The 24,525-nt window shown below is 40.4% G+C and overlaps 1 protein-coding gene and 1 pseudogene across 4 annotated transcripts in view; both read left to right on the top strand.

Annotated features, from left to right (window-relative positions):
• The window catches only part of Epb41l5 (erythrocyte membrane protein band 4.1 like 5), a 115,013-nt gene that overhangs the window by 18,305 nt on the left and 72,183 nt on the right, over positions 1 to 24,525 (top strand). For all 4 annotated transcript variants that reach the window (XM_075987721.1, XM_075987723.1, XM_075987724.1 and 1 more), the window contains 11 exons: positions 3,881 to 3,923; positions 5,506 to 5,584; positions 6,863 to 6,907; positions 7,322 to 7,374; positions 11,704 to 11,824; positions 11,958 to 12,045; positions 12,928 to 13,016; positions 13,832 to 13,901; positions 18,168 to 18,337; positions 19,752 to 19,858; positions 21,209 to 21,236. In XM_075987721.1, the coding sequence (XP_075843836.1) occupies positions 3,881 to 3,923; positions 5,506 to 5,584; positions 6,863 to 6,907; positions 7,322 to 7,374; positions 11,704 to 11,824; positions 11,958 to 12,045; positions 12,928 to 13,016; positions 13,832 to 13,901; positions 18,168 to 18,337; positions 19,752 to 19,858; positions 21,209 to 21,236 (893 nt within the window). The remainder of the gene's footprint in view (positions 1 to 3,880; positions 3,924 to 5,505; positions 5,585 to 6,862; positions 6,908 to 7,321; positions 7,375 to 11,703; positions 11,825 to 11,957; positions 12,046 to 12,927; positions 13,017 to 13,831; positions 13,902 to 18,167; positions 18,338 to 19,751; positions 19,859 to 21,208; positions 21,237 to 24,525) is intronic.
• On the top strand, positions 2,895 to 3,136 carry LOC142859167 (guanine nucleotide-binding protein G(I)/G(S)/G(O) subunit gamma-5 pseudogene; annotated as a pseudogene).

The raw sequence follows: 24,525 nt of genomic DNA, 5'->3' as shown, positions 1-24,525 counted from the left end.
TATAGCCACCTGCTGAGGGTGAAATACAGCTTTCTGCATTTTTTTTAATATCTTAAGTTTCGCAACTAAACTTTTTAAGGTGTGAACTATTTCAATTTTACATTAAGCACCCAAGCGTCTGCCTCTGCATGCCTTCCATCTTTATCTTCTTAGCAGTTTGAACATGACTCTCAGAGACTCTGATTCTAGGAAGTGCATCAGCGCCTGTCTCTGAGTTCTGAATTTTCCAGTCACTGCTCTTGGAATGTGGAGGAGATGAAAGAAAACAGACTTGAGAATCCACAAACATGAACAAGAGCAGTGACTCAGGACTCCCCCAGCTCCTACATCGCACTTTAGAATATGTTTGTTTGCTTCTCTTACTGGCGTAAGACACTAGAATCGGTAGAGAAGACTGGGATTACTGCTTGCTGCAGCACCTTCTCTGCTGGGATAACTTTGTGTTTAATGGTAGGACATGGGTAAGAGTGGGAAAGTATATTCATGAGAATTGTCTTTGAGGTTTTGTTTGTTTTTACACTTTATTATTTTTGTTCATGCGTGTGCCTACATGTGATATGCATGTGGAATTCAAGGACAACTTGGGGGAGTTTCTTCTCTCTTCCACTGTGGTCCCAGAGGTCTAAGTCATCAGATTTTGTGGCAAGTTCCCTTTCCTCCTGAGCCATCTTAATCCTGAATAGATCCAACTAGGAAAAGATTTTTGAACAACTGGGAATGATTTTAGTAAGTCCTCCTTTTCCTTCTTATTTTTCCTGAAAATTTATAATTAATTGGCAAGAGTGATGGAGCACACCATTAATCCCAGCACTCAGGAGACAGTGGCAAGAGGATCTCTATGAGATGTAGGCCAGCCTGGTCTACACAGCAAGTTCCAGACCAGCCAGGGCTGCATAGTGAGATCCTGTCACAAAGCAAGAGAACAGGACAATTATAATTAGCCTGTTGATTTTTCAGTGTACTTTTAACTGTCCTTCAAATACAAGAACATCAAAGAGGAATTATTCTAGTTTGAAGGAAGCTGAGACAGAATCAAGAGCAACCATTCATATCTTGAGGGAATGTGTACCGTTTATAGGGGATAGATCTTGGGGGTGGAGACTGATGCCTTTATAATTTTTTTCCATGTATTTGTGGGGTAGAATGCAGGTACCCTTGGAGGCCAGAAGAGGGCACTGGATCCCCTGGGGGCTGTTGGTAACAGGTGAGCTGCCTGGCATGGGTGCTGGGAACTGAACTCGGGTTCTCTGAAAAAGAAGCATGTGCTTATAACCTGGCGTATCATTACTCTAGCCTCTGTTGTTTCACTGTTACTCCCCGAGTCCATATGATTATCTATATCAAATGTTATAATAAAGGAGCTATTATTCTTAGCAACGAATTGTGTTCATAACACATAATCTTTTAAATATCTTTTGCAGTTTTATTTATTTTTTCTTTTCTGTATATGAGTGTTTGGGCTGAATGGATGTCTGTGTACCACATATTACAGTACCCACAAAGACCAGAAGTCATCCTATCCTCTGGAACTGGTGTGCCATATGATTGTGAGCTGCTTTGTGGGTGCTGGGAATTGAACCCAGGTCCTCTGGAAGAGCAGCTGCCAGTGCTTTTAACCGCTGAGCCATCTCTCCAGCCCCTCACCAGTCATATCAGTTACTATCTTATTATTGTTACCTCAGTCTAAAAGAATATACATTGTGTGTGTGTACCTATTTGTACATTTTGATGAAACAATTTATAATACTTCACAGTGAATCCTTTAACATATAGCAGTATTGCCAGACATGGTGGCACCTGTCTTTAATTTCAGCACTCAGAAGGAAGAGGCAGAAATTCAAGACCATCCTGGTCTACAGAGTTCCAGGATAGCTGGGGCTATAGAGAGGGACCCTGTCTCAACCACCCCCCACATTCCCCCAAAATAGCAGAATCCATTTCAGATCTTTAAGTGTTTGCTTTCATTTTTAATTGCTTCATTGTGCTTTTGTCACTTTCAAATGTTTCAGCCAGTTCATCATTGGATGGTTGTCTTATGCTTTTCTTAAGGAATTGCTTGTAGGAGTGTCATAACATTAGGCCACTTCATATTTGAATAGTGGTTTCTGTGCCAAGATGAAAGCATTATTTGTTGCCCCATGTTGAAGTCATCATTCCTAATAAATCTGTTTTCTGCCTACTAGTAGGATTTGTACAACTGAGCATTTGCCTTCTGAAATGTATTTAAAAGGGGCTGGCCCACAATGTATTAAATGAATTGGCCAAGTAGCCTACCCAGCTTGGAATCCAGAGGAAACATACATAGGACTGGGATGTGACTCAGCTGCAGGACCCTTGCAGGACTCTTGTCTAGCATACTTGAGGCCCTGGGTTCAGTCTCCCCCATGGCCAGACTAAGACAGAAAACTTTGCAGTCGCTGCCTGATGTGTTTACAGAACATCTTATTCAAGGGTAGAGGGCACCCTGCTTGCAGAGTAAGAGCTCTGTAAGTTTCACTTGAGGGCTCTGAAGAAGAAGAAAGGAAAGAAGAGGCTCAGCAAATAATAGGTGAGGAGAGCAAACAGCTCCAGTGCAGTGCAGCCTTAGCATTCTTGCCTAGCAGGGTGGTTGAAACTGCGTCCATGGCTCTGTGGACTAACACAGGAGCACCCCCTTCTTTTGGTGTTTGGAGTTGAAAGTGTGCTGAAGTGAGCTCACCTATGTGAATCGTAGCTGGACCAATGCCGCCTATCGTTGTGAGGGCCTGAGATAAGGGGTTTGTAATGAGCTGGAACTGCTTTGTCACTGGAAACATCAGGAGTCGTTTCAGGTTTGTGTTATGAGCATTTCCCAGTGAAGAGGCTATAGAAATTAAGAGGCTGTTTATTACTGGCTCAGAACTGTCCTGAGCACCATGCCAGGTTCTTCTAGCATCGCCACCATGAAGAAGGTAGTTCAGCAACTGGGGCTCAACCATGTGAAGGTTTCCCAGGCAGCTGCAGACTTGAAAACAGTCCAAGTTTCAGAGTGATCAGCATGACCCCACTGCTCACCGGAGTATCTTCAAGTACAAATTCTTTCAGACCCCAGAAAGTCTGCCCTTTTTTGAAGTCATGTATCTTGAGGATTCTCAAACCACTTCTTGTGAACCAGTGAATATTTTCAAGAGAACTAAAAAGTCTGTACAAAAGCTTCTATATAACATGTGCCGTAATATACAATCCTCTGCTTGTCAGCCCTGAACATCTGCCTCTCTGAATTTTCATGGATTTCTGTTTCACAAGATTCAACTAGTTCGTATATACTGACTGTAGCATACAATGAAACAGAATTTTTTTTAAAAAGACTGTTACTGTTGAAAGCAGAACTGCTTGTCAAGTGTAAACATTTTTATTTGTAAATCGGAAGGACAGTGACTACTTGTTGATAGACATTGTCATGATTTTGGAAAAAAAAATCTTGCTTTTTAAACCCTTCAGGCCCTTTAATGAGTACTAAATAATCATTGTTTTGCAAAATTCTAGTAACATTTTCTCTTCTCTGTGTTAGGGTCTGCCACTGAATCTTATAAAGGAATGGAATTTTTCTCCCAAAATGTTGTTTATGTACTATTTATAATGGTACTGTCGTGCGTGCACACAATAGCCATCTCTAGCTGCAGCCCTCTTCTCTCTAACTGAACAGTTTCAAGAGAGCCATTTATTTGGGAACTGGGGGAATTAAGTTTATAATTTAAGCCGTGAGAGCCACCTTGAAATAGAGAATTCAGCCTGTCCCTTTGGTTTTCCCTTTGTGAAATACTGCGTAGTGTTGTCCACGAAGCTGTAGTAAGCAGTAACTTGTTAAACATTAAAGATCTACCATTTGCATAAGTACACAATTTTATTTTTTCATTTGCAGCATTGGTTGGATGGTACAAAAAGCATCAAAAAGCAAGTAAAAAGTAAGTATTGAGAAATTATTTGTGAAATTGTGCAAATAAAATATATCAGAAACACCTTTTTAATAGTAAGAACATTAGAAAATCATGTTTTCTATGAGTCTCTTTATCATCTGCCTTTGCAGGGTGGGCTGGGGGTTATGTCAGTCAGATTGGTCTCAAGCGCAGAAACCTTCCCGGCCTCCTCGGTGCTAGGAATATTGGTGTGTTTTAATGTGCCTGGCTAGCATGGCGGCCTTCTAAACTTCATGTCATTGTAATGTACCAATTCAGTGCCCAGTAGTGTGGGTTGAATATTAATCTAGACTCAAGAGTCTTGTAACTTGAGCTTATAGGAGAAATATTTGCAGCTCACAAACTGGCTTGAATTCTTACGAAATATTTAACTTCTCTTTAGATAATTACTTGTGTTGCTATCTTGTTGGGCTTTCCCCCTCTGTTTTTGTGTGTCTGTTTTTGTTTTGGGAGGCTCTACCTGCCCCTAAGAAACGTTTTGAGACCTTAAAGCTGTAATAGTTTTTTTTTCCTTTGTCTTTCCAGAAATTCATGATACTGGCTATGCACAGTGGCCTAGGCTGAGAAATACATGGTAGATTTACTCTGTCCCCTTTGTCTGTGCAGTCAGCTGACATAGCCGGTCACACACACATGTAAACCGTGTGTCTAGTGCCATCATAGGTCAGAAAAGGGCACAGAATCCCCCGGAACTGGAATTGCAAGCAATTGTGAACCACATGGGTGCTGGGAATCAAAGTCAGGTCCTTTTCAAGAGCGACAACTGCTCTTGAGAGAGCCGTCTCTCCAGCCCTTCCTTACCTCTGTTCTTTTAGAAGAGTGATGGCGCAGCGCTAGAGAGGTGGCTCAGATCGGGAGCACAGGGGACCCACCTTCAGTTCCCAGCACCTGTATTGGTGGCTCACAACTGCTTGGAGCTCCAACTCCAGGGAATCTGACACTTTCTTCTGGACTCTGTGGGCACCTGCATTCACACATGCACATAACACCCTCATACACATAATTAAAAGTAAGACTTAAGACAATGAAGTGAAGCCATTCACATGAAATAGATTATTATTGACTTGGGGAAATACCAGTGTTCGGTCCCCACGGCCTGCTTGTCCCTGTAGTGTCAGATTTCAGGGCAGCTTAACTTTTGTCTTTATAAAGTACTAGGACAGGACTGCTGAGAATTCAGCAGTCAGTGTGTGCACTGGACTGAGTTTGAAGTGCGGGATGCTTGGCCTTGCAGTTACTTACGTTGGCATTCCTCAGCCTTCACTAAAAGTGTAGCTCAGCAGGTTTTCCGGGCTGTTTGATTGTACCATTAAGATTATGCACTTGGCCCTGAGCTGTTGGAGTTAATGTAGGGCTGGCTGTCCTGGGCTGACAGGTGGATGTGGTAATGCCGTGCTCTGGTCGGCACACTCTAAAACGCCTGTGTCAGGTTCCTGCCTGGCTCTGCTGTGGAATAACGCTACAAGGATCTGTTCTTTTCCTTTATACGGTGGTAACTGTCAGCCAGTTCACCGGTGAAAATTGTTAGTAAGTCAATAACACTTAAAGCTCTTTTCTTTTTTAATGGCAGTTGGTTCACCCTATTGTCTTCATCTTCGGGTTAAGTTTTATTCCTCGGAACCAAACAATCTTCGTGAGGAGCTAACCCGGTAAGGCCACTATTAAGGGTTATGTCAGGGGCTAAAACTTTCAGAAGGGCATTCCTAGGATTTCTCAGCTTAGCAATAAGGTCTCAGGTGAGTTTTTATATTTGAACAAGATGTTTAAAATGTCGGATTCTAGTCAAGTCAAGTAAAATAGCTCATGCCTAAAATCTCAGCACTCAAGAAACCAAGGCAGGATTACTGAATTCAAGACCAGCCTGGGCTCCATAGTTACTTTCAAGCTAGCCTAAGCTACAATGTGAGACCCTGTCTTAAAATATTAAGATAAAAGTATATGATTCTTATTTGTTGTTCAAAACAAAGAGAGTTGGCTTTCATGCACCCAGCAGAGGTGACTGGTGAGTCAGTTCATGGGTTTTTTTGTTTTGTTTTGTTTTTGTTTTTATTTTGGTTTTTGAGACAGGGTTTCTCTGTGGTTTTAGGGCCTGTCCTGGACCTGGCTCTTGTAGACCAGGCTAGCCTCGAACTCACAGCATTCCTCCTGCCTCTGCCTCACAAGTGCTAGGATTAAAGGCGTGCTCCACCATCTCCCGGCTTGGTTCATGGATTTTAAACAGAACTGACAATGTTTTGATAAATTACAGTCTTATTGACATTCACTGTGATCTGACTTTTGTTACCACCTTCACATAGGTTGGTTCCTGACTTCTTTACTTAATAAATACCATCAATTAACAACAATATTAGATGCCAATTTGAGTAATTCTGGATAAAGCTTCAGGTTGTATCCATTTCTTTCTTTTACCCTGCCTTCTTACTGCAAACTCATGGCTTCTCTACACAGTCCTTGCTAAGTAACAAGGGTGAGTTGTTAGAATATTGGGAGGATTGCTGCTGTTATCCTTACGGCTCTCGTGTAGGTGAGTGTGTTGTCAGAGTTAAGGCTGGTCATAGGGATCATTTAATAAATATCTGATATTTTCTCTGCAGTGCCTCTGCTCCTCTTCTCTTACCTTCAGGTGTGCACCTTCAGGTGCGCTTTCTTCCTCCTCTCAGCGCCCTTTTTCATTCATTGTTTTTCCCTTACAATTATCTTGTGGTAAAATTCTATAATTAAAAAGTTCTCTCAGGGTATGGTTGTGCACACCTTTAATCCCAGCACTTGGCAGGCAGAGGCATGTGGATCTCTGAGTTCTGACCATCTAGGCTGCATGGGTGAAATCCTGTCTCAAAAAAGGGGGGGGGTTCTCAAGTTAAAATGATTATATTTTTTTTCCATAGTAGATTGTTCTATTTGGTTATTGTGTCTTTTATTTTCCTTAGGTATCTATTTGTTCTGCAGTTAAAACAAGATATTCTCAGTGGGAAGTGAGTATTAAATTATTTAGTACATAACTACAAAATTCCTGAGTAGTAGAAACCTAAGTTAGAAAATAAGTTCAGCCCAGGGCTGGCGAGATGATGGCTCAGCAAGTAAAGGACCTGAATTTGCGCCCCCAGCACCCATGTAAAACCCAGGGGCACTGTGGCATCTTAACCCCAGTGCTGGGGCTCACTGCCCAGTCACTGTAGCCAAAACAGTAAGGAGGAAAGGAACAGAGGAAGAGTCTTGACATGGCCCTCAGGCCTTCTCATGTGCACACGTAGGCAAGTGCACTTACACATGTGCACACAAATAAGTTCAGGGTTGTGTAAAGCAAATGCTCAAAATGTAATATATATTAATGTTGTTTATCTTAAAGATTATGAAATTGACTTAGCCAATTTGTCTTTTGATCTCAGATTAGAGTGTCCCTTTGATACAGCCGTTCAGTTGGCCGCTTATAATCTGCAAGGTAAGTGGTTCTTGTGCTGGATAAGACGGGAGCATAATTCTTTTGTGTGATGCATGTCTGAGGATAAAGAATAACTTCAGAGATGGCTCGGTGGTTAAGAGCACTAATCAACTCCTAGCACCCACATGGCAGTTCACAACTGACTGTCTGTAACTCCAAGATCTGACACCCTCACACAAACACACATATAGGGAAAACAACAGTGCACGTAAAATAAAAATAAATAAATTATATTTAAAAAAATTTAAGCTGAGCAGTGGTGGCACACGCCTTTAATCCCAGCAGAGGCAGGTAGATCTCTGTGAGTTCGAGGCCAGCCTGGTGTACAAGAGCTAGTTTCATGATAGGCTCCAAAGCTACAGAGAAACCCAGTCTCAGGAAACCAAAATTAATTAATTAATTAACTAATTAATTAAATTTTAAAAATTGTACCCATCTTCAACTCTTGACTTCTGCTTTGATTTGTTTTAAAATACTTTTTTTATTTTTATCTTTGGACAAGATAAAAATTTTTATTTACAAATGTTCTGTTTCTCTAAATGTACACAGAAGGAAATATTTGGATTAAAATAGGTTAAAAATGCAAAAAATAAAGACATTCTGATTAAAACAAAATCAAGGGCACTTGTAGAAGCTGTTCAAAAGCTCAAAAGTAATATGAGTTAGCTACAGGACACCAGAACATGGGGAACAGCCTCAGGACACCAGGACATGGGGAACAGCCTCAGGACACCAGGCACCAGGACATGGAGAACAGCCTCAGGACACCAGGCACCAGGACATGGGGAACAGCCTCAGGATACCAGGACATGGGAACAGCCACAGAAGGGGCTAGAACACATGGGGAGCAGTACATCAAACTTACTGGGTCGTCTGCTAAAATACTTTTCATTTTTAAAAAGTTTGTTTTCTGCCAGGCAGAGGTGGCGCATGCCTTTAATCCCGGCACTTGGGTGGCAGAGGCAGGTGAATCTCAGTGAGTTTGAGGCCAACTTGGTCTACAGAGTGATTTCCAAGACTGTTACACAGAGAAAATCAAAAGAAAAATAATTATTATTTTTCATTGGCTTTTCCTCTCAATTCTTTGCTCTTTTAATTTTCTTTTTTTAAATGTTTAAAATTTTATATTTATCTTATATGCATTTTATTTTATATGCATTCATGTCTGTGTGGGAGTATCAGATCCCCTGGAACTAGAGTCACACACAGTTGCCTTGTGGGTGCTGGAATCAAACCCACATCCTCTGGAAGAGCAGTCAGTGCTCTTAACCACGAAGTCATCTCTCTTGCCCAGCCCATTCTTTTTTTTTTTTTAATTTACTTTAAGTATCTAGGTATTTTGTCTGTTGTTATATCTGTGCACCGTGTGTGTGTGCCTGGTGCCCATGAGGGCAGAAGTAGACATTGATTCCCTGAAACTAGAGTTATAGTCAGTTGTAAACTGCCATGTGGATGCTGGGAATCAAACCCAGGCTCCCTGGGAGAGCAGCTGGTGCTCCCAACTAATGAGCTCCTGCTCTCCTTCCATCTGTAGAACTTTGAGACAATTTGCAGCCCACCTGCTAACTGAATAAATGTTGAGACTGGACCCTAAGCTGATTCTTTTCCATAAAGAGAACACAGTGACATAAGAGTAAATTACCGTGGTTGTTCATGGCTGGCTTTCTTCATGCCTGAAAAATGATTTCGTGAGGAACCCAAATATAACGTAAACAAGATCAGTCCAGTGTACATTGAAAAGTGCCTGCTGGTCACGTTGAAGTATTTTTTTAATAAATGAGATAAGTGGGAAACTTACCCAAATACTTCTGTATAAGTATTTTCCCCAAAAGTGAACATTTTAAAGGAAATCTGTAATTTGAGTCTCCCTGTTCACCCATTAAAAGAAAACATTTTTCTGGAATATCTCACTGTATACTATAATTAGAGTTATATTTAATGATGCTCAGGACTTTAGATTTTTGCTCTCTTAGTGGTTGTACATCTATTGTAAAATCAGCCATCTTTGTCACTGTGTAGATAATAAAACAATATGCACGTTTTGCAGTAAACCTAATAATTTTCCTTATTTTACTTATTCATTATTAAAAAAGCATATTTTTCTGGTGATAGGAATTTTTACCTGCTTGATTTTTTTTTTTTCACTGTTGTGGTCTGTCTCCGAATTAAAACTTGTTTTCTGTCTATCTGCATAATGAAGGGGAGACATTAGTTTGGAAATGCTCTCTGTATTCTATTTGTCCCTCGTGACAGCCACTGTGCTTAAAAGTGGGGTATGTATGGGACTGGGGATTTCGCCTGCTAGGTGAGAGTTCCTGATCTGCAGATAGAGAGATACTAATCCCTGGCACCCATATGGAGATCTGGCAATTTTGTAGCTGACACAGGCAGATCCAAGAACTTGATGGCCATCTAAAACGGTGAGACACCTGGACTTAAGACAGTAAGTCAGAAAACCATCAGGGGAGACACCTGCCATCCTCTTCTGACCTCTACATGCGCAGGCTTAGGTGTGTGTCCTTGGACACTCCAGTACATACCCGCCCCCCACACATACACACACGCAGGATTTATACTTGTTTTTATTTAGCACATTTGGCTCACTAGTGCTCGAAGCATTAGTCTAGAGGACATAGAAACTCCAAATGAGTGGTTACCATTGGTATACATTATGCTAAAATAATTTCTTCACGTATCCTTAAAAATTTTTTTAGTATTAATACTTTTGCAGCCAGGTAATGGTGGCAAACATCTTTAATCCCAGCTCTTGAGAGGCAGAGACAGGTGGATCTCTGTGGGTTCGAGGCCATCCTAGTCTACAAGCGCTATTCCAGGACAGGCTCCAAATCTACACAGAGAAACCCTGTCTCGAAGAAAAAAAAATACTTTTACATTCCAGACAAATACTGTATCTTACACTACGATGCTATATACTGTGCATCTTGAATAGTTTTTTTTATAGCTAACAGCTAAAACTGTCTTAAGAATTACAATGTCAAAGATGTTTTTTTTTCTCTGTGGAAATACAGAAATATTATTTCCAAAAGCTAAGCATTAGTATATGAATAAATTAGGAGAAAGGTATAATTAAAAATACACCACCAACAATTGTGATTTATGTTGTCTTCTCTATTATCATGACAGAATATCATTACCAAGGCAACTTATAAAGGAAGCGTTTAATTTGGCACTCAGAGTTACAGAAGGTTAGAGTCCTTGACTGTCATGACAGGGAGCATGGGAACAGGCAGGTAGACATGGCGCTGGAGCAGTAGCTGTGAGCCTGCATCTGATCCACAAGTATGACGCAGAGAGGATGACTGGAAATGGCACGAGAATTTTAGACCTCAAAGCCCAACCTTACTAACACACCTCCGAAAAGGCCACCACCTAATCCTTCCCCAAAACTTCAACTCACTTTGAACCAAGCATTTAGCTGTAAGTGTATGGGAGCCATTCTCAGTGAAACCACAACGTTTGTGTGTAGCTCAAATCCTAGATGGAAACTGGATTCTTGGGGGGAGTGGTCTAATCTTTATGAGTGGCTGGCTGGTAGCTTAAGAAACAATTTTACTAATCCTCTTATTCTTTGTTTACAAAATGTGTTTTTGCCTGGCGGTGGTGGTGCACACCTTTAATCCCAGCTCTCGGGAGGCAGAGGCAGGCGGATCTTTGTGAGTTCGAGACCAGCCTGGTCTACAAGTGCTAGTTCCAGGACAGGCTCCAAAACCACAGAGAAACCCTGTCTCGAAAAACAAAAACAAAATGTGTTTTCATACAGGTTTTTTCTATGTAGCTCTGGCTGTCCTGGAACTTGCTGTGTAGATCAGCTAGCCTTGAACTCACAGAGATCCATCTGCCTCTGTCTCCAGTTGTTGCACCTGCACTACGGGACGGTACGTGAGCCAGGAGCTATGCTGGAGATTTAAAAGCATACACACAGACAGAGACACGGGGACACAGGTCATCATTGGAACAAGAATGCCAACTTTATTGTGCTCCAGGGAAGTTTATATTGGGATCCTTAATTGATAGCCACACCCCAGCTCTTGGGATTTCCAGTGTAAAACCCATCAGAATTCACTCCCCTGCCATCAGAACTCATGAGGGTCTAGGGCAAGGAGCAGCTGCAAACACAGGAAAACAAGTTGTTTTGCTCAGTTCACTCCAGCAGGCAAAGGGTCTGAGGCAGGCAAAGAAAGTCAGGGGGCCAAGGGTCTGCACCCCCATCATGCAGTGCTGTAATTAAAGGTGTGTTCCACCACTAGGATTTTCCCAGTATTTACTGGGAATATTAACACAGCATAACTTTGTTAACTATATTTGTAGCTGAGCTTGGCGACTATGATCTCGCTGAACATAGTCCTGAACTTGTCTCCGAGTTCAGATTTGTGCCCATTCAGACCGAAGAGATGGAGCTGGCTATTTTTGAGAAATGGAAGGAATACAGGTAACTCATAATTTGATCATACTTTTTAAACATCATCACTGTCACTATTTTGTATTTATTTTCTTTTGTTTCTGTTTTTCACTAAAATCACTTTATGCTTATTGTGTTATAATTACTATGTTTTAAATTTCAGAGGTCAGACACCAGCACAAGCTGAAACCAATTATCTGAATAAAGCCAAATGGCTAGAAATGTATGGAGTTGATATGCACGTCGTCAAGGTAAGCTCTATTTTTCTTCCTGGGGCTGGAAGGATGGCTCCAGTTATGAGCATGTGGTGTTCCTGTAGAGGTTCTGCTCTGGGTCCCAGCACCGTGTGGAGCAACACACAAATACCTGAGACTCCAGCTCCACAGGATCTGATGCCCCCTGCTTGACCCTGTGTGTCCATATACATAATTTTAAAATAATAAAAGTAAATCCTTTTTTAAACATTAATTCCTTTGCAGTTTTAAATATAACTGTGAATTTTGTAGTGTGAGGGAAAGCATGAGTTTGTATAAAACACCTCTGAGAATTTTTTGATAAGTGGTAGGTAGGGAAAATATGGCTGAAATTAGATATTAAAGACTAGAATCAGCTGAGAGTGGTGGTGTACAACTTTGATCTCAGCACTGGGAGGCAGAGGCAGGGGGATCTCTGTGAATCTGAGGCCAGCCTTGTCTACAGAGTGAGTTCCAGGACAGCCAGGAATATGTAGAGAGACCCTGTCTCCAAACACCAAAACAAAAGACTAAAATCTATAGAAAGATACATTATAAAAGAAGAGAAAACTAAAATTCTAGAAATGTATTTGGATGCTTGTAAGATGTTGATTTTTAAGTTGAGAAAATCTTTACTAGCTTTTAAGGTCATCATTATTTGATGCTGTTTTATATCACTTAAGCTCACTATTGAGTAGACTTTGCTAAAATAAAATAGTTCAGTAAGCAAGGTTGATACTTTGTAGCTTGAAGAGGATTATTTTTTTACTGAAAACATCTTGAATATAAATATTAGCCTGTATATAATCTTTAATGAGAAAAATCACCAGTTGTGTGAAAACTTGAAACCTGTTTCTTGTGTACAAACAGAATACATTTTATATTCTCTCCTTAAATTAGGCTAGAGATGGGAATGACTATAGCTTGGGACTAACTCCAACAGGAGTCCTTGTTTTTGAAGGAGAAACCAAAATCGGCTTGTTTTTCTGGTAAGCAGTGTGGATATCAGAAGTCCTCTTGTTTTTAATGGGTCAGAACACTTATATCGTTAATAAAAACTGTGGCAATGGAATCCTCAGCAATTTGCAGTGAAGTTGTGTTTGCTGTTCTGCTTACTCGTCTGCAGTCTCCCCAGAGCAGATCTCAGTTCTCCAGCTCTGTGCCCCAGTAGTGTCGGGGGGTCAGTGTGTGTCCTTATGAAGCATTCTTCCCACGGTGACTCTCACTGTTAGTGTTCTCCCCATTCCTGCTGTCAGGCTGGACTCCTGCTTCCTGGCCTGTTTCTGTACTCTGAGATGGCACGCAGATCTCACAGCCCTAGAGCACTGAACTGGGAAAGTGTCTGCGTTGTTGCATTTTTGTCACAACTAATGCAGCATTTGGCATGTGATACAGACACAGCTAAAGGTGGCCCATGTTGCTGCTTTTGTAACATGCCAAGGCTGTTGGCTTGAAGCCTTCTTACCCATATCAAATTCAAATCCAGGTTACTGGTAAAATACAGTAGAAGACCCTAAACATGTATTTTCTTAAGTTTTTACTTAGGGTTACAGAATTCATTGTGTCACATTAGGGGTGTACAAAATACATATATTTCTTATTTCCTTCATATTTTTAATGTTATATGGGCAACGTCAGTTTATTAGTTGGTTGCTTTTGAAGTATGTGTTTGCCTCCCTTTAAAGACTTTGATGGGCAGTGCTGGCTGCCTTAACCTTCTTATCAGTGTTCGGACATAAGGAGACATGTCTGATATAGAAAAGGATTGTCCCCTAATCTGGCTATTGCTCTTATATTATTACAGGCCCAAGATAACCAGATTAGATTTTAAGAAGAATAAATTAACTCTGGTGGTTGTGGAAGATGACGATCAGGTAGGAACTGTGCTGTGTTACTTACTTAACAGCATTTGTAAGTTAACAAATGGGGATGGACCTCAGAACAGTAACTTAGCATTGCTTATACTTTGAAGTAAATTTCTTATTCAGGTCAGACCATCCTAAAAATGTACCTTTGTGCCATTACTCTTAAAGATTATATAAAAGCTTATCATTTATTATTTCTTTGTTGGTAATGTATCTAAGTGTGCAAAGGTTACATTAGGTGACTCTCTTCCTTATTTCTTAATAAAAGAGCTAAAAGAACAAGCCAGCTGCCTTTTATTGGAACACTTTAGAGGCAGGGACAAGTGGATCTCTAAGTTCAAAACCACTCTGGTCTATATAGTGCTGGCAGTGAGGCCTTGTCTCAAAGACACAGATTAAATAAAAAATCCACCTGGTGATATTTTTTACAATAAAATGTGATTTGATATTTTTTGTTAATTTTATTTTTTATTTAATTTCAATGTCCCATTTAAAATGATTTTTATGTATTTCTCTTAGCTTTTTTATCATATTCGGGCATATTTTCATGTTCCCATTCCCCTTATAATTGACTTTTTGGTTGTGCTTATATAAAATGTGATAAGCAGCAGGCAGCAGTCAAGTTCTATCATCTTTTCTGGAGTTTTGCAGGTATTTTATAAGCCCTTCCTGTTTTAAGTTTGACTTCCTTTAGTGATTGGAGGACAGGTAAGTAGTGTGCTGCATTGTGATAGTAACCTCCTTCCACTCCTCTGTAGTTCTTAAGGATATGGAGACCTGATTGAATATAGTGGCTAGCCAGAAGAGTGGACTGTAGCTTAAGGCGAGGCCCTTAGGTGGCTGCACTGTTTTTTCTTCAGTTTTTTAATATGAGCATTAGATAGGTCACTTTTATAAAACCATCTCTGAGTTTTCTGGTGTTAGATAAATGAAATGATACATTACCAGAAAATGGGCTTATGGGAAGCACTGCTATTCAGTCAGTACACTTTGATATTCTTTTCTTGTTACAAGTAAACCTGTACATTTATTAAACAGAAAAGGAATTTTTGTTGCTGATATAGTATGTTGCTTTTTACTTCCCAGAATGAATAAGAAACATATTCTCAGGGGAATTCACGTGCAATTGATTATCCCATGGAGAAGTTATTTTAATAGTGTAGTGATTAGTGGGAATGTGGGAATATATGATCTTGGCCAGTCTGCAAACAGATAGACAGTTATGCTCGTGACATCGTTTTCATAATTAAAATGATGCATAACCAAGAAGAATGGAATTGATGTGAAAGAACTTAATAATACAGTAAGTGGGTGTTATGGTACTAGTTTTGAATTTTCAAAAAGAAATTTGTATTTGAGAATTTCTTATCTGCATATAAAGTGCTTCCGCCAGCTTTACCCTCATTGCCTCCTCACTAGTTCCTCCCACCCCCCTTTTTCATTTGTTTTGACAGTATTTCATTCAAACTACGGTGTCTGTTGTGTGCGGTGGCTTTAATTTTGGAAGATTTTGATTTTTTCTCCCTTGTTTATGTTTCCTGAGATGTATTTTATAAAACAAAAGTCCAGAAGATACAAAGGTTCCAAGTTCTAGTTTGTTTTGTTTTCAATGGTATTTTAGATTTCTATTTTGCTTAGTTCCTAGGAATTTACCTACCTTTGTATCTTGCTGAAGTTTGATGATTTTCAAACTTTCTGACCAAAAATCCTACATTTTGGGCCAGTGAGATGGCTCAGTGGTTAAAGGCCTTGTTTGCAGACCTAATCACCTGAGTTTGATCTTTGGGACCCTTGTGATGGAAGGCAAAACTAACTCAAGTTATCCTCTGACCTCCGTGTGTGTGCCATGGCACACAGGCTGGTACACACACACACACACACACAAGTTCAAGTTATCCTCTGACCTCCGTGTGTGTGCCATGACACACAGGCTGGTACACACACACACACACACACACACACACAAGTTCAAGTTATCCTCTGACCTCCGTGTGTGTGCCATGACACACAGGCTGGTACACACACACATACACACACACACACAAGTTCAAGTTATCCTCTGACCTCCATGTGTGTGCCATGACACACAGGCTGGTACACACACACACACACACACACATACACACACAAGTTCAAGTTATCCTCTGACCTCCGTGTGTGTGCCATGACACACAGGCTGGTACACACACACACACACACACACACACACACACAAGTTCAAGTTATCCTCTGACCTCCGTGTGTGTGCCATGACACACAGGCTGGTACACACACACACACACACATACACACACAAGTTCAAGTTATCCTCTGACCTCCATGTGTGTGCCATGGCACACAGGCTAGTACACACACAAGTTTGTTTGTTGGGTTTTTGTTTGTTTGTTTGTTTGGTTGGTTGGTTGGTTGGTTTTGTTTTTTGTTTGGTTGTTTGTTTTTTTGCCCTGGAGCTCATTCTGAGACCAGGCTGGCCTCAAACTCAGAGATCCTCCTGCCTCTGCCTCCCAAGTGGAGGTTTAAAGACGTTCACCGCCATTGCCCTTGCTAAGCTTTTCCCCCCTTTTACATCACATGGAGTTTATACCTCTAATGTCAGACCTTTAGAAGTAGAGGTAAAAGGAACAGGAGTTCAATGACTGCTTCAACTACAATGAGACTTTTGTACAATGAGACTCAGTTTCAGAAAACAAATGCAAACAAGAAAACAAGTTCTCTACTCTCTAAAGTGGAGGTGGAAAGCAACAAGATGGTGATAGTTACTTGGTTTTGAGGCCAGGCTTTAAGATCACATTCATCCCCCTTTCCTCATTTCCTCCCAGGTTGACCCCCTCCCTTTTTTCATAAGAAACTATCTCTCTGTTCAAATGTTCTGATCCTCTGGCTCTTATAGTACCTCCCCCTCCTGCAGTGTTCCCTAAGCTCTAAACTGTAGGGGTTATAGTATAAATATATTAATTGGGGACTAACGGCCCATGGCCAATTTGGTCTCTCTCTGCCTTTTGACCAGATGTGTTTTTCTGTAATGGTATCTGTCTGCCTCCGAAAGCAGCTTCTTTGATGAGGGGTGAGCATCACATTTAATTGTGGATCTAAAGAAATGTATTTAGGATACAGTTTGAAAGTACACTGGTTTAGGAGTGTGGCTATAGTAGGTTCTCTAGATTCCATGGCCTCACCAGCCACAGGTAGTTGGCTGAGTTTACAATGCCAGATTCCTTTTAGTAAGCAGACCTCAAGTTCATCAGTTAAGTGACCATTGGTTGCTGCCCAGATCTGAGTGCCACTCATCATTGCACCTTTAGGAATGAATGCCTTGCTGTGGCTTGTAGGCATTAGAGTCAGGGCTGCTACTCACTGCTTTTCTTCCTTAGCAAGCTTTTATGGCTCCTTCCAACACTATGAGAGTAGTTTGGTTGGGGTTTTTTTTTGGGGGGGGGAGTTGTTTGTTTTTACTTTTGATTTTTCAAGACAGGGTTCCTTTGTGCAGCTCTGGCTAATCCTGGAACTTGCTGTGTAGACCAGGCTGGCCTCAAACTCAGAGATTTGTCTGCCTCCTAAGTGCTGGCACTAAAGGTGTGCACTACCATACCCATCGTAGCACTTTTTTTTAATGGCCTCTGGACTTTTCATGAGTGTTGTATGTGACTGTCTATATGGAAGTGTACATGGAGGTGCACATGTGTGTACATGTTTATGGGACCAGATATTAGGTGTTGATTACTTTCCACCCTGTTTTGCAACAGGGTCTCTACTAAACCTGAAGCTCACCTATTTGACAAGACTGGTTGGCCAGCACCATAGTCGCCCATCCCCCAAAAGTTTCCGAGAACAAACTAGATGCTTTTTTATTTTTTTAAGGTTTATTTTATTTTTAATTATATGTAGTGGGTGGGTGGGTGGTTAGTGCAGGTGAACTTGGAGACGTGAGCTCGCCTTGAGCTGGATTTAGAGACTGCTGTGAGCTGCCTGATGCAGGTGCTGGGAATCAAACAGATGTCCTGAAAAAGCAGTGCTCTTAACCACTGAGCCATGTCTCCTGAAACTTTACTATTTACCTTTCTGCATTGATTTATTTTGACACAAGGTCTCTGTTGTCTTACTGGCCTGGCGCTTACTGTGTATGTAATGCTGGCCCTGACCTAGTGGCATTTTACCTGGTTACTAGGATTACAGGCATTCGCCACATGCTTAGCTGCCTTTTGGTATTGGTACAGTTGTATTTGTATTGCAGAAATAGGAGATGTGACTTAATAAACACCGCTTTGTCTCTTTTAGGGTAAAGAACAAGAGCACACCTTTGTCTTTAGACTGGATCATCCAAAGGCCTGCAAACACTTGTGGAAATGTGCAGTGGAGCACCACGCCTTCTTCCGTCTCCGAGGACCTGTCCAAAAGAGTTCTCATCGATCGGGATTCATTCGACTAGGATCACGATTTAGATATAGGTTAATTCCCCTAAGTTTTGACATTACCCTCTCTTGCATACAGACCAGAAAAGTTAAAACAACACTGATTTTACTGTATCAGAAACAAAGACAGAGAAATAAAGTATGTTGCCAAAGATACTTATTGGCTAAAATTTTTAAAGAAGTAATGTTACTGTTAATAATTTCTTGACTAGACAGGAAATCAATTATTGATTTTGTATATACTATTCAGGCCACAATTTACATTTATTTAACAAGGTGGATTCTCCATCTGACAGGTTGTGTTCATACAGAAAATTGTATGGGGAATTAATATGAATAATACTGTTTGTAGTAATGAGGCAAGCAGGCCTGCTTTTCATCCCACCTGGCTTCTGCACAGCTAGCTTTCCACCCGAAATGACAACACACAAACTGTATTCTTTTCAACACTGCTTGGCCCATTAGTTCCAGCCTCTTATTGGCTAATTCTCACATCTTGCTTTAACCCATGTTTAGTAATCTGTGTAGCACCACAAGGTGGTGGCTTATCTAACCTGTGTCCATCTCGGGTCGGAGAATCATGGCGTCTGCCTCACTTCCCTTCTTCCCAGCATTCTGTTCTGTCTACTCCACCCACCTATGCTCTGACCTATCAGTCCAAGCAGTTTCTTTATTAATTAACCAATGAAAGCAACACATAGAAAGAAGGCCCACCTACATCGACTGTAGGTCTCTAGAAACCCAAAAATCAATTGCTTTCACTGACTCCTTTGCCATGAATTTGAAACGCTTCAGTTCTTGTTACGTTCAAGTAGCTGCTCAGGTTGAGTCTTGAGTGTGCCATTGGAATCAACTAAAGAAGGGATGGCCATGCCAGTAAGGTAGCAAGTCATGCACAGATTCTTAATATAATTTCTCTTCTACCATGTCAGAAATGCTTACGCGTTTTCTTCTTAGCTGGAAACCAAAGAAGTACAAGAATAGTTTTTAAAAGCATTTCTGGAAAAAATTTTTTTGTGAAAATAATAGAAAAAGTAACTGGAGCTAGGGCTGAGGACATAGCCCATTGGTAGAGTGCTTGAAAGCATGTATAAGCCTGTAGTTCAATCCGTAGGACCACAGAAGGAGAATTAACTGGAAATCTTGTTCTGGATTACACATTTACATTGATACATGTGGATAGGAAATTAGAGAATGCATGGACATTCTCTCCTGATTTAATATGTTTGTGGGTGATATACATGCTTAGGGAGAAATCCTGTATTATTACTGTTACATAATTTACCAAAACCTGGATGATTAAAAAAAATTTTGCTAAAGAGGAAAAGTCACAACTATTGGTAGTGGTTCCCTTTTGGATGCTTTGCAGGATAATCTGAGTGCAAACATCTTACTCCTCTGCCTGATTGCCTTAGATTGTCTTACTGTTGACTTGCCTCATTTATTTTAGTGGAAAAACTGAATATCAGACCACAAAAACTAACAAAGCAAGAAGATCGACCTCCTTTGAAAGAAGGCCCAGCAAGCGATACTCCCGGCGGACCCTACAGATGAAAAGTAAGTCCAGTCCTGTTCAAGGCTTGTCCTTCTCTTCCAGTCGTCATGTGCTAGCACTCCTTGTGTGCTATTAAAACTGTTCTGTATGAGCTTCATACGCTACATTATAATGACTTCTGTAATTAACTGAGATTAATTTTAATAGTAAGCACAGTTCAGTAGATGTCCTCAGCGGTATTTTTGTTTGCTTTAGAGCAGTATTTTCTCTCTTGTCTTTCAAATCTCATGATGAAATGCCACTCCAACCCCTTGAATTTTTTTTTTTAATTTTAGCATGTAAAGAATACATTAAATTTTTTATTTGGGGGCTTGTCCATGCATGTGTGCATGCATGCTGTTTTATGAACCATGTCAGTGCCCTGAAACTGGAGTTGCAGGCAGTTGTGAGCTGTCATGTAGATGCTGAGACTTGAACCAGGTCCTTTGGCAGAGCAGCAAGTACTCTTAACTTCTGAGTCATCTCTCTAGACTGGTGAGATAAAGGCACTTTATAAATGGTTTAGTGGATAAAGGAGCTTGCCGTCAAATCTGATTAACCTGTTTAGTCCCCAAGACCTACGTAATGGGGAAAAAAAAGACTCCACAAAGTTATCTGCTGACCTACACACACACACACACACACACACACACACACACACACACACACACATACACACATCCCGCACAGAGACACACAGTAAAACAATATAAAAATGAGTGGATGATACTGTAATTACTGTTAAATTATCAATGTCTGTCATACATAGATATTTACAAATTCATAAATATCATTTGCCACTTAAGATACTTCAACTCTGTAATGTAGCGTGAATTCTAATTGGTCTTAATAAATAAGACCCAGGGTCAGATATTAGGGGGTGAAAGCTGAGAGATCAGAGAAGCAGTGTGGCCAGCCAATAGAGAGACCTTTTACCTCTACGGACTCCTCAGACCCAAAGGGCGATCCTGTCCTCAGACTGCATCCTAGAGAGGTGGCTCAACAGTTAAGAGAGTGTGCCTCTCTTGCAAAGGACCCAAATTTGGCTCCAGCACCCACATCAAGTGGCTCAAATGTACCCGTTACTTCAACGCAAAGGGTTCTGATGCTGTCTTCTGAGGACAGGGGACCTGTGCTCTTGTGCGCATAGCCAGCATAGCCACACTCTGGTCCACATAACAAAAGTGAAATCCTGGAGAAGAAAACATGTGCAGTGTTTTATTGAAAAATACAAGAGGCTGCTGCTGGCGATGCTGGTCTGCCCTGCAGCATGGCCTCTGTGTTTTCACAGTTAGTCATGGTTTTACTGTGAATAGTACAGCAATTTGTCATGCAGGGTGAACTAATAAGATGTTATCTTTTCTCTTGTTCAGCAAGCACAACAAAACCTGAAGATCTTGGGTGAGTAATTCCTTGCAATGTAGGAACTGAGACAATTTACATATTTAGATAATTTATATAGTTGCTATCATTAATTAAACATATTTGTTGGAGACCTTGCCGAATGTCAGTTTCATAGGTATCGGGAGGATAATAGGGAACAAAGAAACATCAGATAAAATTGACATTCAGAAAAATTTAGCTGCATATAGAAGTAGAATGTTGTTCATATTGATAACATCAAAGAAGAAAGGTGGGTTTGCAGAGAAGCAATTTTATTCTAGATGGGATTGCACTTGATCATGGTATACAGTTCATGCTACCATGTTACTGGATCTGGCTTCCTAGTATTTGTTGATCTGTGTGTCTGTATTCATCAGAGGTATTGGTCTGTGCTTTACTTAGACTCTTTATCCAGTTTTGGTATGAGAGCAATTCATGACCTCACAGAATAAGTTGGTAAATAATCCTTCCTCTCCTATTTTTTGAGATTTTTGTAAGGATTTGATATGAATTTCTTAACACTGATAGTATTTATTAAAACCATCTAACTTGGATTTTCTCTAGGCCACTTTTTAAATTCTTAATTCAATCACCTTTTGTAGACATATTTTTTAACCTATCTTAATTCCTAGGAATACAGTTTGTAGTTTTCCAATCTTGTTTCTGTAAGACAATTATGTTCTACCTGATTCTTTCTGATTTCTCACTTTTTTCTTGGTCAGTCCAGCTGAGTATTTGTTAGTTTGTTAGCCTTTCTTTAATTCTTGCTCTATTATTTGTTCCTTCTTACTTAAGATTTAGTTTGCTCTGGCTACTTCTTCCTCTTCTTCCTGCTTTCCTTCTTGTTTTTTTGTTACCCAGGACCTCGTGGGTGCTAGCTGCACAAGTGCTCTACGACAGAGCTACATCCCCAAATGCTTCTTGGTTTTCTTGTTTCCTGTTTGTTTTTGAGACAGAGTCTCATTTTGCAGCCCTGGCTGACCTGGAACTAACTGCTTGCCTACCAGGCCTAGCCTGTTTCTTAGTTGTTTGAAACAAGCTCTTTAGATGCCCCACTAGCCTTAAACTTGTGGTCTTTCTGCCTGACCTTCTAAGCCCAGGCCTTCAGAAGGCTGTACCACCACACCCAACTTCTTGTTCTCTCTGTATTATCTGAAGGTATGGCTTGGTCATTTGAGACCTTTGTTTATTTTTCAAGTTTTTGAGACAAGGTCTCTTTAGATGCCAAGTTTGCTGTGTACCCTGACTAAATGTGAACCTCTGATCCCGGGGGCTTCAGCCTTTCTATACTGCCTGATTGGCTTGAACTAACCTCGGCTGGCGGAAGCGTCCAACTGTCAACTTCCCCTTGAGCATTATTTAATTGCATTCTGTATCTCTTGGTATGTTTCGTTTGCACTGTTTTGCTTCATCCCACATTGTTGTTGTTTTTTTTTGGGGGGGGGGGTTCGAGACAGGGTTTCTCTGTGGCTTTGGAGCCTGTCCTGGAACTAGCTCTGTAGACCAGGCTGGTCTCGAACTCACAGAGATTCACCTGCCTCTGCCTCCTGAGTGCTGGGATTAAAGGCGTGCGCCACCACCGCCCTCCCAGCGCCCCACATTGTCTTCTAACCCATGATTTCTCCTTAGAACTATTAGTTATTTAGGAATATATTGTTTAATTTCCCCATATGTGTGAATATTGTAAATCTGTTTTTTGTTAGAAAGTGTATTGATGGGGGCTGGAGAGATGGCTCAGTGATTAAGAGCATTGCCTGCTCTTCCAAAGGTCCTGAGTTCAATTCCCAGCAACCACATGGTGGCTCACAACCACCTGTAATGAGGTCTGGTGCCCTCTTCTGGCCTGCAGACATACACACAGACAGAATATTGTATACATAACAAATAAATAAATATTTTAAAAAAAAGAAAGTGTATTGATTATTATTTCAGTCACTTTAAATGTCCCTTTAAAAGACATAATTATAATGGCTCCATTAATTTCAGCAGTATGTGTTAAAATGTTTTTCAAAAACAACTTCCGGCGGTGGTGGCACATGCCTTTAATCCCAGCACTCGGGAGGCAGAGGCAGGTGGATCTCTGTGAGTTCGAGGCCAGCCTGGTCTACAAGAGCTGGTTCCAGGACAGGAACCAAAGCTACAGAGAAACCCTGTCTCAAAAAAAAAAAAAAAAGCAACTGTATATTGATGTCTTCCAGAATGCTTATTAAGCAGTCAAATTCAAAGCATACACAGCTTTAATCCCAGCACTTGGGAGCCAGAGTCCTGGATCTGGATGAGTCTGAGGCTAGCTTGGTCTACTCTTGCAAGACCTTGTCTCAAAAAAGACACAAAATAATAATTATAATAACTATTATTTTTACTTTATAATTTATAAATTATATTGTAATTCTATGTGCTATAAATTTTCGTATATTATACAAATATAATAATTATTTTAATAAAACCAGCAAACAACCTTTCTGTGGGTTGTGGGTGGGTGTCAAATCTTTCTGAATTTGAAATTCTTCAAAGAGGCTTCTTATTTTCAGATACTGAGTAGTCAACCATACCTTAAAAGAAATTTCTATTACATTTATTTATCTGTTTATTTAGTGTGCTTAAGTTTGTAGCAATGCATATTTAGTGTGTAGTTGTGCATTAACACAGTACCATGTCAAGGTGAGAGCTGCACCGTGAGGGCTCTAGGGATGGCACTCCTGCTGACCTCTGTGTTTTCCTGTACAGTTTTCTTCACTTAGAACTGTTGGAGCCAGGTTATGATTAGTGATCCATTACAGAAACACTTTGCTGTTGTGAACAGGGACTCTTGATGCTGTTAAGACTAAAATGAATATGGAGTTATGGGGAGCCAGGGGTTTCTCTTGTAAAGCTTCAGATTAAAAAGGAAGTTTTATGCCTCTCTGGGCTATCTGCTTTGGGTTGTTTGTTTTTCTTTTGAATTATTTAGAAGCTGTACTTGCCAAGAAATTGGGAAGGAATATTAGCTCTTTGTGTATTTTAATAGTGTTGTTGTCATTGATCATATCTTGCTTTCTTGAAACAGACTAGGACATGACATTTCACCCTAAAGGTATATCATGAAAGTAGTAGAAACAAAAAGAAAATATTTAAGCAGAGACATGATGGGGAACAATTAAGTTTTTTATTTGTAAAGTTAAAGTCCCTTCTCTAAGGTGTTTTGAAATTCAGATTTTTAATCAGAACATAGTATAATAAACATGGTCTCTTTTCTAGAATTGGAGTTAATTTCACTTTAATGGATATATGTCACTGTCTCTTCATTAGTGATGCTTTTGACTTTAGA

The sequence above is a fragment of the Microtus pennsylvanicus genome, chromosome 10 (genome assembly GCF_037038515.1).
Source record: "Microtus pennsylvanicus isolate mMicPen1 chromosome 10, mMicPen1.hap1, whole genome shotgun sequence".
Lineage (NCBI taxonomy): Eukaryota > Metazoa > Chordata > Mammalia > Rodentia > Cricetidae > Microtus > Microtus pennsylvanicus.
The sequence above is the reverse complement of the archived record's forward strand: the minus strand, read 5'-3'. Positions and strand labels throughout refer to the sequence as shown.